The 14,111-nt window shown below is 43.9% G+C and overlaps 1 protein-coding gene across 5 annotated transcripts in view; it reads left to right on the forward strand.

The window, feature by feature from the left end:
• GTF2H2 (general transcription factor IIH subunit 2) overlaps positions 1-12,263 on the forward strand; it is a 28,833-nt gene extending 16,570 nt beyond the window's left edge. For 4 of the 5 annotated variants that reach the window (XM_054031564.1, XM_054031565.1, XM_054031566.1 and 1 more), the window contains exons 13-16: positions 3,431-3,534; positions 10,799-10,901; positions 11,157-11,196; positions 11,847-12,263. In XM_054031564.1, the coding sequence (XP_053887539.1) occupies positions 3,431-3,534; positions 10,799-10,901; positions 11,157-11,196; positions 11,847-11,966 (367 nt within the window). In that variant the 3' untranslated portion in view covers positions 11,967-12,263. Of the gene's footprint in view, positions 1-3,430; positions 3,535-10,798; positions 10,902-11,156; positions 11,197-11,846 lie in introns of those variants that run through there. The other variant, XR_008445339.1, reaches the window with a different exon arrangement.
• Positions 12,264-14,111: the final 1,848 nt, after the last annotated feature.

Consider the following 14,111-nt stretch of genomic DNA (forward strand, 5'->3'; position numbering starts at 1 on the left):
CTGTGCCAAGTTGCCAGCTTTTATGCTGACATATTCATAACTAATTATACTTTTTGCTGTATAGCATATCTTACTGGCTATTACAGATCGGTAGGCTTCTTGCATTTCAGCGAAACTTACTATTAGGCACCATATGCCTCAACACATCCTAAATTCCAAGGAATTGATACTGATAAAATATAAGAATGAAATAGATGAATTTCAGAAACATATTATTTGAGACAGGTGGCTGGATTAGTAGGATATAATAGCTAGCAAAATGATCCTATGGGCTACAGGGAGGAACCGTCTGTGCGCAGGACGTATGGATATATGGAAGTAAGCGTCCTTGAGGTCGAGGGTGGCATACCAGTCTCTCGGATCCAGAGACGGAATGATGGAGTTCAGGGAGACCATGCAGAACTTCAACTTTACCATGAATTTGTTGAGGCCTTGCAAGACTAGAATGGGTCTGAGGCCCTCCTTGACTTTGGGGATTAGGAAGTATCGGGAATAGAATCCCTTGCCCCTGAGCTACTGAGGAACCTCCTCCACCACTCCTCTGGCGAGGAGTGCCCGCACCTCCTGGATAAGGAGTTGCTCGTGAGAAGGGTCCCTGAAGAGGGACAGGGAAGGGGAGGGGGGAGCAGAATTGTAGCGAATATCCCACTTCTACTGTGCTAAGGACCCAGCGGTCTGATGTTATTTGGGACCAAGCAGAAGTGGGACAGATAATTCAGGAAACAAGGGAAAGGATCCGGGGTCATGGCTGATGTGCCATCCTCGGGCGCACCTTCAAAAGGCCTGTTTTGAACCTGATGATGGTTTGGTCAGGCCTTGGCCCTGCCCAGATGAGGGGTGGAAAGGCTTGCGCCTGCTGTTCCTGCCTCTTCTCCTATAGAAATCCTGCCTCAGCCAAGGAGGATAGGAGCGTTGCTGCTGTTGCTGCAGCTTAAAATGTTTGTGTTGGGTTGCTGGAGTATGCATGCCCAATAATTTGATAGTTGCCCAGGCGTCTTTTAGGCTGGGCAGCCTGGAGTCCATCTGCTCCTCAAACAGGCCGTCCCATCAAAAGGCAGGTCCTGCATGGTCTGTTGGACCTCGGGCGGAAGCCCCAACGCCTGCAACTGTGAGCTATGCTGCATGGCAATTCTGGAGGACAAGGTGCATGCCGCCGACTCAGCGGTGTCGAGTGAGGCCTGTAAAGAGGTTTGTGCCTCTGCCTTGCCCATCTCAACAATAGCTCTGAATTCCTCCCTGGATTTTGCTCCTTAAATTTCAGCATAGAGTTCTGGGAATTGAAACTGTCTATTCAGGATTGCCTGCTGGTTGGCAATCCTGAGTTGCAAACCCCCAGTGGAGTACACCTTGCGCCTGAACAGATCCAGGCGCTTGGAGTCCTTCAACTTAGGTGCTGGGGCTTGCTCTCCCTGCCTCTTCCTCTTGTTCACCGTAGCCACCACCAAAGAGCAAGGTTGCGGGTATGTGAAAAGGTATTCTCCCTTAGAGGGGACGAAGTATTTCCTCCCCACACTCTTCGTGGTGGGAAGGATAGAGACTGGGGTCTGCCAAATGATCTTTGCGTTGGCCTGGATAGTTTTGATAAGGGGTAGAGCCGCCCTTGATGGGCCTTCCGGGGCCAAGATGTCAACCAGAGGGGCCTCTGACTCTACCACCTCCTTGGCCTGTAGACCCATGCTCTGTGCCACCCTGCATAGGAGGTCCTGGTGGGCACAGCTGTCTATGGGGGCGGCCCCGAGGCAGAGGTTCCCACAAACGCCTCATCCAGGGAGGACGCGGGTTCCTCCTGCCCCTTCCGGTCCCTGGGGCCTCCTGCTCTGCCGCTACATCTTGGTCAACCACCCTGGGGTCTGGCCCAGGAACGGGGGTTGGTTCCAGGGGAGGTAGTGTGGTCGGTACAACCTCAGCACCCTTGGGGTGGGGCAACTGGCCGATGCCTCCAGCACCCTTGGTTCGGACACCACTGAATGGGAACCTTTAGATTGGGTGCCCTGGGCTTGGTGGTACATCCATGGGGGTTCAAAATAGCAACTGCACTGATCCCTGCCACTCCACAGGCCATGGCTCTGCACCCACATCAGGCCTTCTATGAGCTCACCAGTGTCGGCCCTGCGGCGAGTGTCTGGACCCCGCCTCCGAAGACAGGGACTGGGACCATGATGGCCAGTGTGGTGCGGAGCTGGGCTGGGGAGCAGTGCTACGAGACTGGACCTGGAGTGGTACCGTGAGTAGGATCTGCACAGAGATGCTGACCGGTGCCAAGGCAACCGGAGCCAGGAGTGGGACTTGCTGTGCAATGGGGATTGGTGCTGCGATCCGGAGCGCTGGCGTGACTTGGACCTGTGCCGCGAATCTGACCGGTGCCATGAGTCCGAGTGGTGCTGGGACTCAGAACGGTATCTTGCCTCTGCTGGCGATACTGAAGGACAAAGCATTGCCGGTTTGCCTCAAGATGGAGCCATACGTTGTGGCACTGGAGGCTTGGCACGGAGGACCGGGGACCTTGGTGCTGTCGTGGCAAACAAAGGTGTCCGGGGTGGACTGCAGTTCCACCTCCTCAGTCACCTGGCTCGGGGAGTTCAATGGTTCCGGACTCGACGGTCCGCCTTGGAGGTGCCACTCTAGGGGGCCCCACAGCCAAACCAACGGGTGCTGCTAGGGGCAAAACTTTCCAATGACTGTGCACATGGCGCACACACACCCTAATTGGAATCGATATGAGTAATCACTCGAAGAAGAACCGTGTATACTTCATGAGAGAATTAAAATGCATATCTTTTAGTTTTTAAGTCCAAACCAGAGTTTCTCTGTGTGAGGAAAAATTATGACTATAATATAGTGGATGCCTTTTATAAAGTCACTTTCTAGAGGTAAAGGAAATTTCAGTTATGTGGGGGGAAAATTAATCTTTTCTTCTGTTATTGAGGGAAAGCATGATACTGGCTTCTGAGTCAAAAGCAGGTGGCTAAATCAAGCATACATTTCCCCTCTCGGAAAAAGATTTCCTTAAAACATTAGATCCTGGATCACATTTCAAAAAGCTTATTGAACTCCTCATGATATTTCCCTATTCTTGGGTATTATTGAGACACAGGGTTAGAAACTCCATTACCAGTGGAAATTGAGCTACTAGGTAACACTTAATAAATTTCTGAATAATTTGCTACTTAATAAATGGGAAGGTTAATCCCAGGATTTAATTAAAGACCCTGGTAAAGTGTTGGTGTTTTGTTGTAACACTTCATTAAATGGCTATGTCATTTAAGGAAAAGTGTATTTAATAGTGAATTTTCTGGTTGATTTGCAACTTTGCATCACACCAAACTCTGTGACAAACTCTATGCTCGTTCTCCAGTTCTGTCCAACAGTTTCACATTTGTCCAAGAGATTTCAACAGTATTAATTTCTTCTCTTCCTGCCCCACCCCCAGGCACTTGGAAAACAACAGTGATCCAGGTCTCACGTTGGGTGGATATTTCTGTCCCCAGTGTAGGGCCAAATACTGTGAACTCCCTGTGGAATGCAAAATCTGTGGTGAGTATAAAAAAAAAAACACAAAGTATATAGACTTGGTGAGGACAAAGGGGGGGGAAACAGAGAGCTGTCATGGGAGGAGGTCTACTATAGACCAGCAAATCAGGAGAAGGAGGTGAATGAAGCATTTCTAAAACAAATTATAGAAATAACCAAAACATCAGATTTGGTAGGACTGGGGGACTTTAACTACCCAGGCATCTCTTGGAAAAGCAATATGGCAAAACACAAAAGGTTCTTGTATTGGGGACAACATTTTGTTTAAGAAGATGGTGGAAGTAACCAGGGGAACACCATTTTAGACTTGCTTCTAACTATCAGGGAGGGATTGATTGCAGATCTGAAGGTTGATGGCAATGTGGGTGAAAGTGATCACGAAACGATAGATTTTATGATTCTAAGGAAAGGGAGGAGTGAGAGCAGCAGAATAAGGACTTAGACAAACTCAGAGAACTGGAAGGTAAGGTCCCCTGTGAGGAAAATCTAAGGGATGAATGAGTTCCGGAGAGCTACCAGCTTCTCCAAGACAATATTAAAGGCATAACATTAAACGATCCTGATGTGATGGAAAGATAGGAAGGATACTAAGAGGCTGCTTCGGCTGTACTTGAAAATCAAAAGGGAATCCTACAAAAAATGAAAATGGACAAATTGCTAAGGATGAGTACAAAAGAATAGTACATGTACAAAATCAGAAAGTCTATTGACAAAATGAGTTGCACCTAGCAAGGGACAATAAAAGTCAACAAGAAGAGGTTTTATAAAGACATTAGGAGCAAGAGAAAGACAAAGGAAAAGTGTAAATCCTGTACTTAGCAGGGAAGGAGAGCTGATAATGGACCACATTCAGATGGCTGAGTTGTTTAATGCTTATTTCTTCAGTCTTCACAGAAAAGGTAAATTGTGACCAGATAGTTAACACAATTAATATTAACAAGGAGGAAGGCGTGCAGACCAAAATAGGGAAAGAACTGGTTAAAGAATTATTTAAATATATTCATATTGGTATTGCCTGATGAAATGCACGCTAGGGTACCTTAAGGAATTATCTGAAACAACTCGTAATTATCTTTGAGAACTCATGGAGTATGGGGGAGGACTAGAGAAGGGCGAAGATAGTACCTATTTTTTAAAAAGGGGATCCAGGGAATTATAGACCTTTCAGAGGTGAAAGTTAGCCAGTACAGCGTACTGGTAAGAAAGTGGCTGCCAGTACTGGCCGGTACACAGTCGAAGTTAGAGCGCTGCCGCAGCAGTGCTTTAAGGACTGTACTGGCAGGGCTGCCGACGGGGGCAAAAGGGGCAGCTGTCCTGGGGCCCAGCTATTTAAAAGGACCCAGGGCTACCGCAGCAGTGGCTGGAACCCCAGGCCTTTTAAATCACCACTGGAGCCCCGGACAGAGCTTGCCCGGCAGCGCTGAAGGACTGGCTGGGGGAGGCTGGCCCCCCAGTCCTGCCCATAGGTGTGGGAAGTAAGGGTGCAGGGGGTGCTGCTGCTCCCCCAGCTTTGTGCCCAGAGTAGCCCCGTGCCAGGGTCCTGACGGCCGGCCCCCTGCCCAGGGGCTCCACTACAGGTCCCAGCCATCAGGCCTTCTGCTGCCGCCCGGGATCCTGGCCGTGGGGCTCTGCTCCTGGCCCCGGCCTGGAGCTCCTCAACTGCCCCCAGCTGTGGTCCCAGCCTGGGGCGTTGAGGGATGTGGATGGGGTGGGAGTAGCGGGGGCTGCAGCTCAGCACCCCCACCCTAAAAATTGTTCCAGTGCCACTGGCCATGCCCCCTCTGTCCAAGGCCCCGCCCCTTCCAGAGCCACGGTGCCGCGCCTCCCAGCTTGCTCAGGAGCCCGGCAGCCCTACGTACAGTAAGAGATTTAAGTTACTTTCCCCCCTGAGACCAGACAGCCTAACTTTGATACCTGGAAAAATATTGGAACACATTTTTAAAAATTAGTTTTAAAGCACCTAGAGTATAATAGATTTATCAGTAAGAGCCAGCGTGGATTTGCTAAGAACAAACCATGCCAAACCAATGTAATTTCCTTCTTTGACAAGGGTATTGGTCTAGTGGATTAGAGAGGGAGGGGGCGAAGAAGTAGGCGTGATTCATCTTGATTTCGCAGTCGCACATGACATTCATATAAGCAAACTATAGTAATTTCATCTAGGCCATATTTCCCTAAAGTGGAAGCATAACTGGTTGAAAGACCTTACTCAAAGAATAGATATCAATGGTTTACTGTCAAACTGGGAGGACATATCTAGTGGGGGTCCTCCAGGGTTGTGTCTTGGGATCGGTTCTGTTCAGTATTTTGGATAATGGAGTGAAGGGTATGCTTATAAAATGTGTGGATGACACCAAGTACGGAGGGGTTGCTTGCACTTTGAAAGACAGGATTAGCATTCAAAATGACCTTGACAAATTAAAGAATTGGCCTGAAATCAACATGATGAAATTCAATAAAGACAAGTGCAAAGTACTACACTTAGGAATAAAAAAATCAAATGCCCAACTGAAATGGGGAATAACTGGCTAGGCGATAATATTGCTGAAAAGGATCAGGGGTTACTGTGGCTCACAAATTGAATATGAGTCAAAAATGTGATGCAGTTGCAAAAAAGGCTAATATAGTTCTGGGGTGAATGAACAGAAGTGTTATATGTAAGTCATGGGAGGTAATTGTCCTGTCTGTTTGGCGCTGATGAGGCCTCAACTGGAGTCTAGTTCTGAGGGCCACGCTTTAAGAAAGATATTAACAAATTGCAGAGGGTCTGGTGGAGAGTAACAAAAATGATAAATGGTTAAAAAGACTGACCTATGAGTATTCTGCGTTTTCAGTTTTTATTTGTTAAAAAACCAAAAAACAAAAAAAGTCCAGGAATTTTTCAGTGTTTATTTTCCAAACCTTAAAAACAGGATGAAAAGAGGTTAAAAAAAATTGCGAAAAATCAGGAGGAGGAGAGGAAAAAGAAAAAAAGTTTGTAATATACATATTTTACTACAGTATAATTGAAACTTTTTTTGTATACAAAGGTATATTTTGTGTCTCTCAGAGCTTATAGTTTTTCCAGAAATCCTGGTTTGCGTATGCTTGCATAATTTTCTTCAAAGTATCCTCATTCATGTTGGGCCTCTTGTTGTCATGGAATTAGTCCAACTTTGAAAATATGCACTCTGCATCAATAGATTCAGGGGATACACTCATAGCTTGCTGTGCCACTTTGCTGAAGTTGGGAAGTATGTCTTGATGTTGTTCTAAGAAGCCAGAACATCCAGTTTCGTATCGTCAGGGTTAGGGAAGTTCATGGAATTAGTAAATGCCCCTTTCAGATTTGAAATTTTATCTTTAGTAGCAAATGGTTGAAATTCTCTGGTATAACAGTCATAGTCTGCTGCAAAATTCATCTTGAGGAAAGGGTGCAATATCTGGATGACATTCCTAAAAAGAATCTTTGGCACCAAACACTTTGGGTTTCAGATTATAGGCCACGGTCGTCTCCTATTTCTGGCTGTGGTGTGTTGAAGGTTTTGAGTGCTTGTTTGATTTTTCTTGTGTTCCAGGGTGGGAGGGATTTCCAGAAACAGCTGGGTTTTCTTGCCATATGTTTCTCCTGCAGCTTTTGTGCTGAGTTCAGCTGAGATTTTGGTTCTCAGGATCCAGTAGATATCTGTACTGGCAAATGTGTTGGCAGTAGTTGGAGAAAATTTGAGTGTTTTCTGTGTCACACAGTGACTCCCAAGTCTTCAACAATGAGTATTACCTTGGTGCACAGAATCTAGCACTTATTTTGGTTGTTATGTAAATGACACATGGACTGGCAAATAAACAGCGAAATACAAGCTCATCCACCAATGTGGCCCAACACAGGGGTAGTTAATCGGCAATTGGCTCTGCACTCAACTCGCACTGTGTTAAACAAAGCCTTCAGTTTGTTTGCATGCTTGAAAATGGCCCCGAATCCAGTGATGCAAAATTTCACATCTTTCATTTCTTCTGTAGCAGTAGCTGCTGACAGTGTGGCATTAATCAGATGAGCTGGACAGATAATACATAGGAGCTCTGGTTTCTGATTGAGTTTAATCTCCTGTGCAAACATAGTCATGTAGGAAGCAGAATCGCTATTAGTTGTGGTCACGTTTTCCCAAGTTAGTTGGTACATCTCAACCATGTCAGTTACTGTTGTGTCGACAAAACAGCTGTCAGCAGAGGGGATGTATGTCCCATCAGCACAAAACAATGTGGGTTTACTTGCTTTGAAATAAAAAAAACTAAAACAAAAAGCCAAAAATCGGAGGGTCAAAAGTATCAGGAGATTCATCACAAATCAGACTAGGCACCACATTTCCATTAATCTGTTCCATCAGTGTAGATACTAAAGCACTGTCATTTTCTTTCAGATGCTTACGAGTGAGGTTGTGTGCATTAGGAAGGGTTTTGCAGCTGGACAGTATTGTTGCACAAAATCATCAATAGGTCCCTCTGCTATTAACAGCAGTTGTCTGGCAAAATGAAGAGCATGCACAAATTCTTTGACACAATCATGCTGTGCCTTCTTTTTCATTAAAGCCCTGGTAAAAGTGCCTGTTATTGACTGTTTATCCCGAAGCTCACTTTCTTCTTTGTTTCTTGTCGCTTCCTTTCAACATGTCCCTTTATTCTGTCAGCAGGAGCATGACCTCAATTATAGGCGCCGACTTCTAATGGTGCCACTGGGTGCTCGATCCCCCTCTGCACCCAGCCCTGCCCTGCCTCCACCCCTGCCCTGCCCCTCCCAACCCCTTCCCCAAAGTCCCTGTCCCAACTCCACCCCCTCCCCACCCCTATTCAACTGCTTCCCCAAATCCCTGCCCCACCTCTTCCCCAAGCGTACCATGTTCACACTCCTCCCACCTCCCTTCTGGAGCTTGCTACAGCTGTTTGCTGTTGGCAAGTGCTGGGATGGAGGGGGGAGGAGGTGGGGTGGGGAGTTTGGCTGCTGGTGGGTGCAGAGCACCCACTAATTTTTCCCCATGGGTGCTCCAGCCCTGGAGCACCCACAGAGTCGGTGCCTATGACCTCAATGCTGCAGTACTTGCAGCACAATGCATCCTCCCCACTCCCATCCTTACTTTCCTTGAAAATTTCCAAGCACTGATTTGCTTATTGGTATTCAACATAGATTTGTGTTTTCATCCTATGTTTACCTGTTTACCTTATCTATCTATAACCCCAAGGAGCTTACCAAAGTTTCTGGGGCTGTGTGTGCTGGTAGTTCAGGGAGAGGCATACTCTCCCTCTAGGAAGGGAGAGCCAAGGGCAGACTCAGTCTGCTAGGTAACCAAGAGGGGGAGAGACTGTGTAGAACAGGGGTGGACAAATTACGGCCTGGGGGCCGCATCCAGCCCACCAGACATTTTAATCTGGCCCTCGAGCTCCTGCTGGAGAGCAGGGTTCGGGGCTTGCCCTGCTCCGGTGCTCGAGCAGGGGCTTTCCCCGCTCCACGTGGCTCCCGGAAGCAGTGGCATGTCCTCCCTCTGGCTCCTACGCGTAGGGGCAGCCAAGGGGCTCCGCATGCTGCCCCCACCGCTCCCATTGGCCAGGAACCACAGCCAATTGGAGCTGCAGGGGTGGCACCTGCGGACAGGGCAGTGTGCAGAGCTGCCTGGCCATGTTCCCATGTAGGAGCCGGAGGGGGGACATGCCACTGCTTCTGGGAGCTGCCTGAGGTAAGCGTTACCCAGAGCCTGCACCCTCACCCACTTCTGCACTGCAACCCTCTGCCCCAGCCCTGATCCCCCTCCTGCCCTCCAAACCCCTTGGTCCTAGCCCAGAGCACCCTCAACTCCTCATCCCCAGCCCCACCTCAGAGCCCGTACCCCCAGCCAGAGCCCTCACCAACCTCTACTTGTGTGTACTGTGTTTTACACTGTGGAACTGCTTCAGTTTCAGCACTCTAGGACACAACAATTGCGTAAAGTTTTAGTGTTTAACAAAAATCAGTACCTGAAAAAATATTGAGTGGATTGATAAAGAGGTGTAAATCAGTTAAAAACTGGACTCCTTTAATAAACCTGGTAACTTATCAGTGAAAATTGGAACTCAAAATGTGGAACTCTGAGGAAAGGTTAAAAAAACTGGGCATGTCTAATCCTGAGAAAAGAAGACGGGGGGAGGGAACCTGATAGTCTTCAGATACGTTAAGGGTTGTTATAAAGAGGAGGATGATCAATTGTTCTCCATGTCATTGACAGTAGGACAAGAAGTAATGGGCTTAAACTACAGCAAGGGAGATTTAAGTTAGGTATTAGGAAGAACTAGCTATCCTTATAGTTAGTTTCTGGGGCTCTGTGTGCTGGAATAGGCTTCCAAGGAAGTTTGTGAAATCCCTGTTGAAGGTTTTTAAGAACAGGTCAGACAAAATAAATGTTAGGTATATTTGGTCATGCTTCAATGTAGGGTGTTGGACTAGATGACCTCTCAAGGTCCTTCCAGCCCTACATTGCTACAATTCTTTACGTATAATGGTAAGCAACAACAAACAAACCTCTAAGCTATTGGGATGTGGAAAGACTCAATTATGCCTGTTGCAGAACTTGTCCTTAATTCTAGTCTTGGGTATCAAATAGGTTTGAGGCTCTGAGGGCTACAGTGTGTAGAAAGCAATACCATAACACAGACTGTTGTGTCTTAGACTGGATGCTGAATTGCTTGTTTGCTTGAAACTTTCATTGAGGTCAGTGGGAATTTGGGGTGAATCAGAATTTGATCAGACTCCATTTCTTTTGTATTCCAGTATCTTTTATATTCACTTGATGGGAATACATATATATCCAAAAAGGGATTCCTTTAGCAACCAAGTTAGTTATATAGTATAGTGGAAATATCACTTGTGCTGGAGGAAAGTTGTAACTTGCCTTCATTGAAGGGCTTGGGCATAGTTATATTTTCATTATAGAATTAAAATAATTCACCAACCCTCAAAGGAAGTCATTAGTATACTTTTGTAAAATCTCTGCAATCACTAACCTAGATGGAACAGAATGGAGTTGTATACCTTCTAATTCTTAAGAGTTTTATAATTTTATGTGGACTAAGGCAGAAATTCAGATTATTAAAATTGATTCACTCACATAAAATACCTTTTGCTGTTCAAAAGGAAGGTCATGGGGCCAAAAAGTTCGTAAACACATGCTTACTTTTGTTGCTTTCTCCTGTATTCATGAAATCAAAAATTTTGGTTTATCTTGACAAATGATTTTTTCCCCCCCATCTTTTTATTTTGATATTCAAGGTCTTACATTAGTCTCTGCACCCCATCTAGCTCGGTCTTACCATCACCTGTTTCCTTTGGATGCCTTTCAAGAAGTTACACTGGAAGAATATAAAGGAGAACGGTATGTAAATCATACCTGCTATAAAGAATCTACGTGAGCCCTTATAGATTTCATCTTTTGTTTTGAAAATAAGATAAGTTGGCAATGGCTTCTTTAGTACTGGTTGAACTAGTGCATGTTCAGTTAAATGGCTGTGATTTGTCATTTAAATTATAGAAATGGATATCCAATTATAATTGTGTAAGAAATAACTGTGTAAAATGATGAACAATTTTTTTTCTGCTTTCAATAAAAATATTGAATTCTGTTTCATAGCTATTGTCAAGGCTGCCAAGGGGAGATTAAAGATCAACATGTAAGTTATTAAAATGTAATGTAATTTGCACACTGCTTCTTAATGTAATTAATCTTTGTGAAGGTCATCTTGATGACAAAACAAAAATTCCCGTATGGAGACCATCATGTTGGCTAGATTGAATTCTCAGTCCTGGGTTCGCTCTTTTTAGACTGCAAAAGCAGCACACTTGAGGTAAGGAGTGTCCAGAGACTGTCAGGTGTGCTGCTGACCTCGCTCAAAAAGTTGACAGGGCGAAGAATGAGTTCCACCTCTGGGCATAAGGATGGTGGGAGTCTAACGAGTAGTTAGATTAGAGAAAAATGAGCTTTGTCAGACAAGATGCTTATATTTGTAGAATTCTTTAATGTAACTTATTTTTTACTTTTTTTAAAACATACTAGCTGCAGTACCCATAGGATTCTCATGTTATTACAACTATAGGGTTTTTAAGGGTGAGAATTTGGGCAATTAGTTTAATAAGAAACACAATTTATAGTTTATTCTGATTGAATCTAAAAGTTATATTTAGCCTGAAAAATTTTCAGATTGGAAACTTTAATTTGGTAGGAATCTTATGTAAATATGCAAAATAAATAGTTTGTTTACAGTAATCTATTGCATTACTGTAATTGAAAATTTAACTTAATTTTTTTAACCTTTTCACTCAGGTTTACATTTGTAAAGTCTGCCAGAATGTATTTTGTGTGGAATGTGACTTATTTGTTCATGATTCTCTGCACTGCTGTCCTGGCTGCATTCACAAGCATCCTACTCCTCCATGCATATGATACCAGGTGTTCATAGAGATTGTCCTACCGGTTTCATTCTTGCACAAAGAGTCACATTAGAAGAAATACCTAGGTGAATGCAGTAACAATGAAGATTTGCTAGGGGAACAAACAACTTTTAGTTAATGTATAGAATTGGAATATTTAAATTCTCATGGTTAATGTTTATAAAAATATCTATATCTGATGTATTTCCCTCACTTGTTTTGTAAACCTTTGACTTATTCAAGAGTCATTCTAAATAAATGTGTAAATCTGTGTGTGGAAAAGTGATAAAAATGGATTTGTATGCTAAAACAGTGATTCATGTTTGTTTCATAACTTGTTACAAAAACCCTAACAAATATTTTTATACTTGGAGTTTTTTCTACAGTAATTTAAAAATATTATCCTCAGGGTAGAAAAACATGTTTATTAGAAGAACTTATCCAAGTACTTTGTGACAGACTAGCAGGGCTGGAAGGGACATAAAATAGTCATCTAGTCCATCCTCCCATCTTGAGGCAGGGTTAAGTATACCTATGTCATCCCTGACACTTTTGTCTAACCTGTTCTCAAAAACCTCCAAGAAGGGGTATTCCACAACCTTCCTAAGTAACCTGTGCCAGAGCTTAACTATTCTTATAGTTAGAATAATATCTAACCTAAATCTCCTTTGCTGCAAACTAAGCTGATTACTACTTCTCCTACCCTTGGTGGATATGAGGGAATAAATTGATCTTATATACAAGACAACCTTTTATGTATTTGAAGAGTTATCACGTCTACTTAGTTTAGACTAAATGTGCTTGCAACCACTCCCAGTTTAGCATCAGCCACAAATTTTATAAACATACTCTCCACTCCAACCACTTCATTAGAAAATAATAAGATGTACCAGACTGTTCAAGGATCTCACTTAACATGTCCTCCCAGGTTGAAATCTAACCATGAAAAATGAGTAGTTTTGAATTGGTCCAAGGACAAGTCATTTTGATGTTTCAATAGATGTATTAAGTCAATATGGACTGTAGAAGTTTTGCTTAACATTTAAAAACTTGTTTATAAAACTCTAATAGAAGGGGGGGAAAATAGGCAGTACACTTTAAGTGACCTCCCTTATTCTCAGAAATGTGAGCTGCAGCCTTTTTGTCAGTGTGAGATGTTACATCTAAACTAAAGGAAATAAATGAGGGTTAAAAAGAGAAGGCACCTTTTAAGCCTGTGATTCATTGTAAGTCTTACTGTGTATGATTACCCAAAAAACACTCTTAGCAATTCTGTTTTTTAGTGCTTTTCATTTTTTAGCATTGCAATGTTACAATACTTTGAAAAAGGATCTGAATTATCTTCCTTCTTATATCAGCAACAGAATGATGTAATTATAACCTTGGCAAATCAAAGGAAGGCAATACATTTGCCCAAGAAATGGGAGCAGAGTTGGTTACTGACAGTTAAGTGACATTTTAAACATTTCACTACTCCAAACATGTAAAAGGAGTGTGTTACAAGTAGCTACACCATCTACTCTGACTGCATTTTGGTAGGCCTCTAACACGTTGCAAACGAAGGTGAGTACATGCTACTCAGTGAGAATTCTGCACCCCTGTGCACAGGCAGAATCCATGTTCCCCCCAGCAAAATTTTGTTTCCTTTGCAGAACATAGATTCTGCTGCAGTTATACCTTTCACCCACCAGGGTGGCTGTGGCACCAGAAGAGAGGGCACTCCTCAGTCAGGCCAGGTGAGAAGGCAGTGGCCAGACAGAGCAGGGCACAGGGGGCTGTTATGATCTAGATCAGGGGTCAGCAACCTTTCAGAAGTGATGTGCCGAGTTGTCATTCTCTGATTTAAGGTTTCGCATGCCAGTAACACTAACATTTTTAGAAGGTCTCTTTCTATAAGTCTGTAATATAACTACAACATTTGAAAAATCTTATTTACTTTACATACAACAATAGTTAAGTTTCATTTAAAATTAAAATGCAAAGCCCCCCAGACCAGTGCCACTGAAAATCAGCTCATGTGCTGCCTTTGGCACACGTGTTATAGGTTGTCTACCCCTGATCTAGATGGTATGTCTTTCCTTTATACATATGCCATCTAAAACATAAAAAAACCCATAACATTTAAGAAGCAAAATTTGTTAAAGTTTAAAAAAGCAAA

The sequence above is a fragment of the Malaclemys terrapin genome, chromosome 6 (assembly GCF_027887155.1).
Source record: "Malaclemys terrapin pileata isolate rMalTer1 chromosome 6, rMalTer1.hap1, whole genome shotgun sequence".
NCBI lineage: Eukaryota > Metazoa > Chordata > Testudines > Emydidae > Malaclemys > Malaclemys terrapin.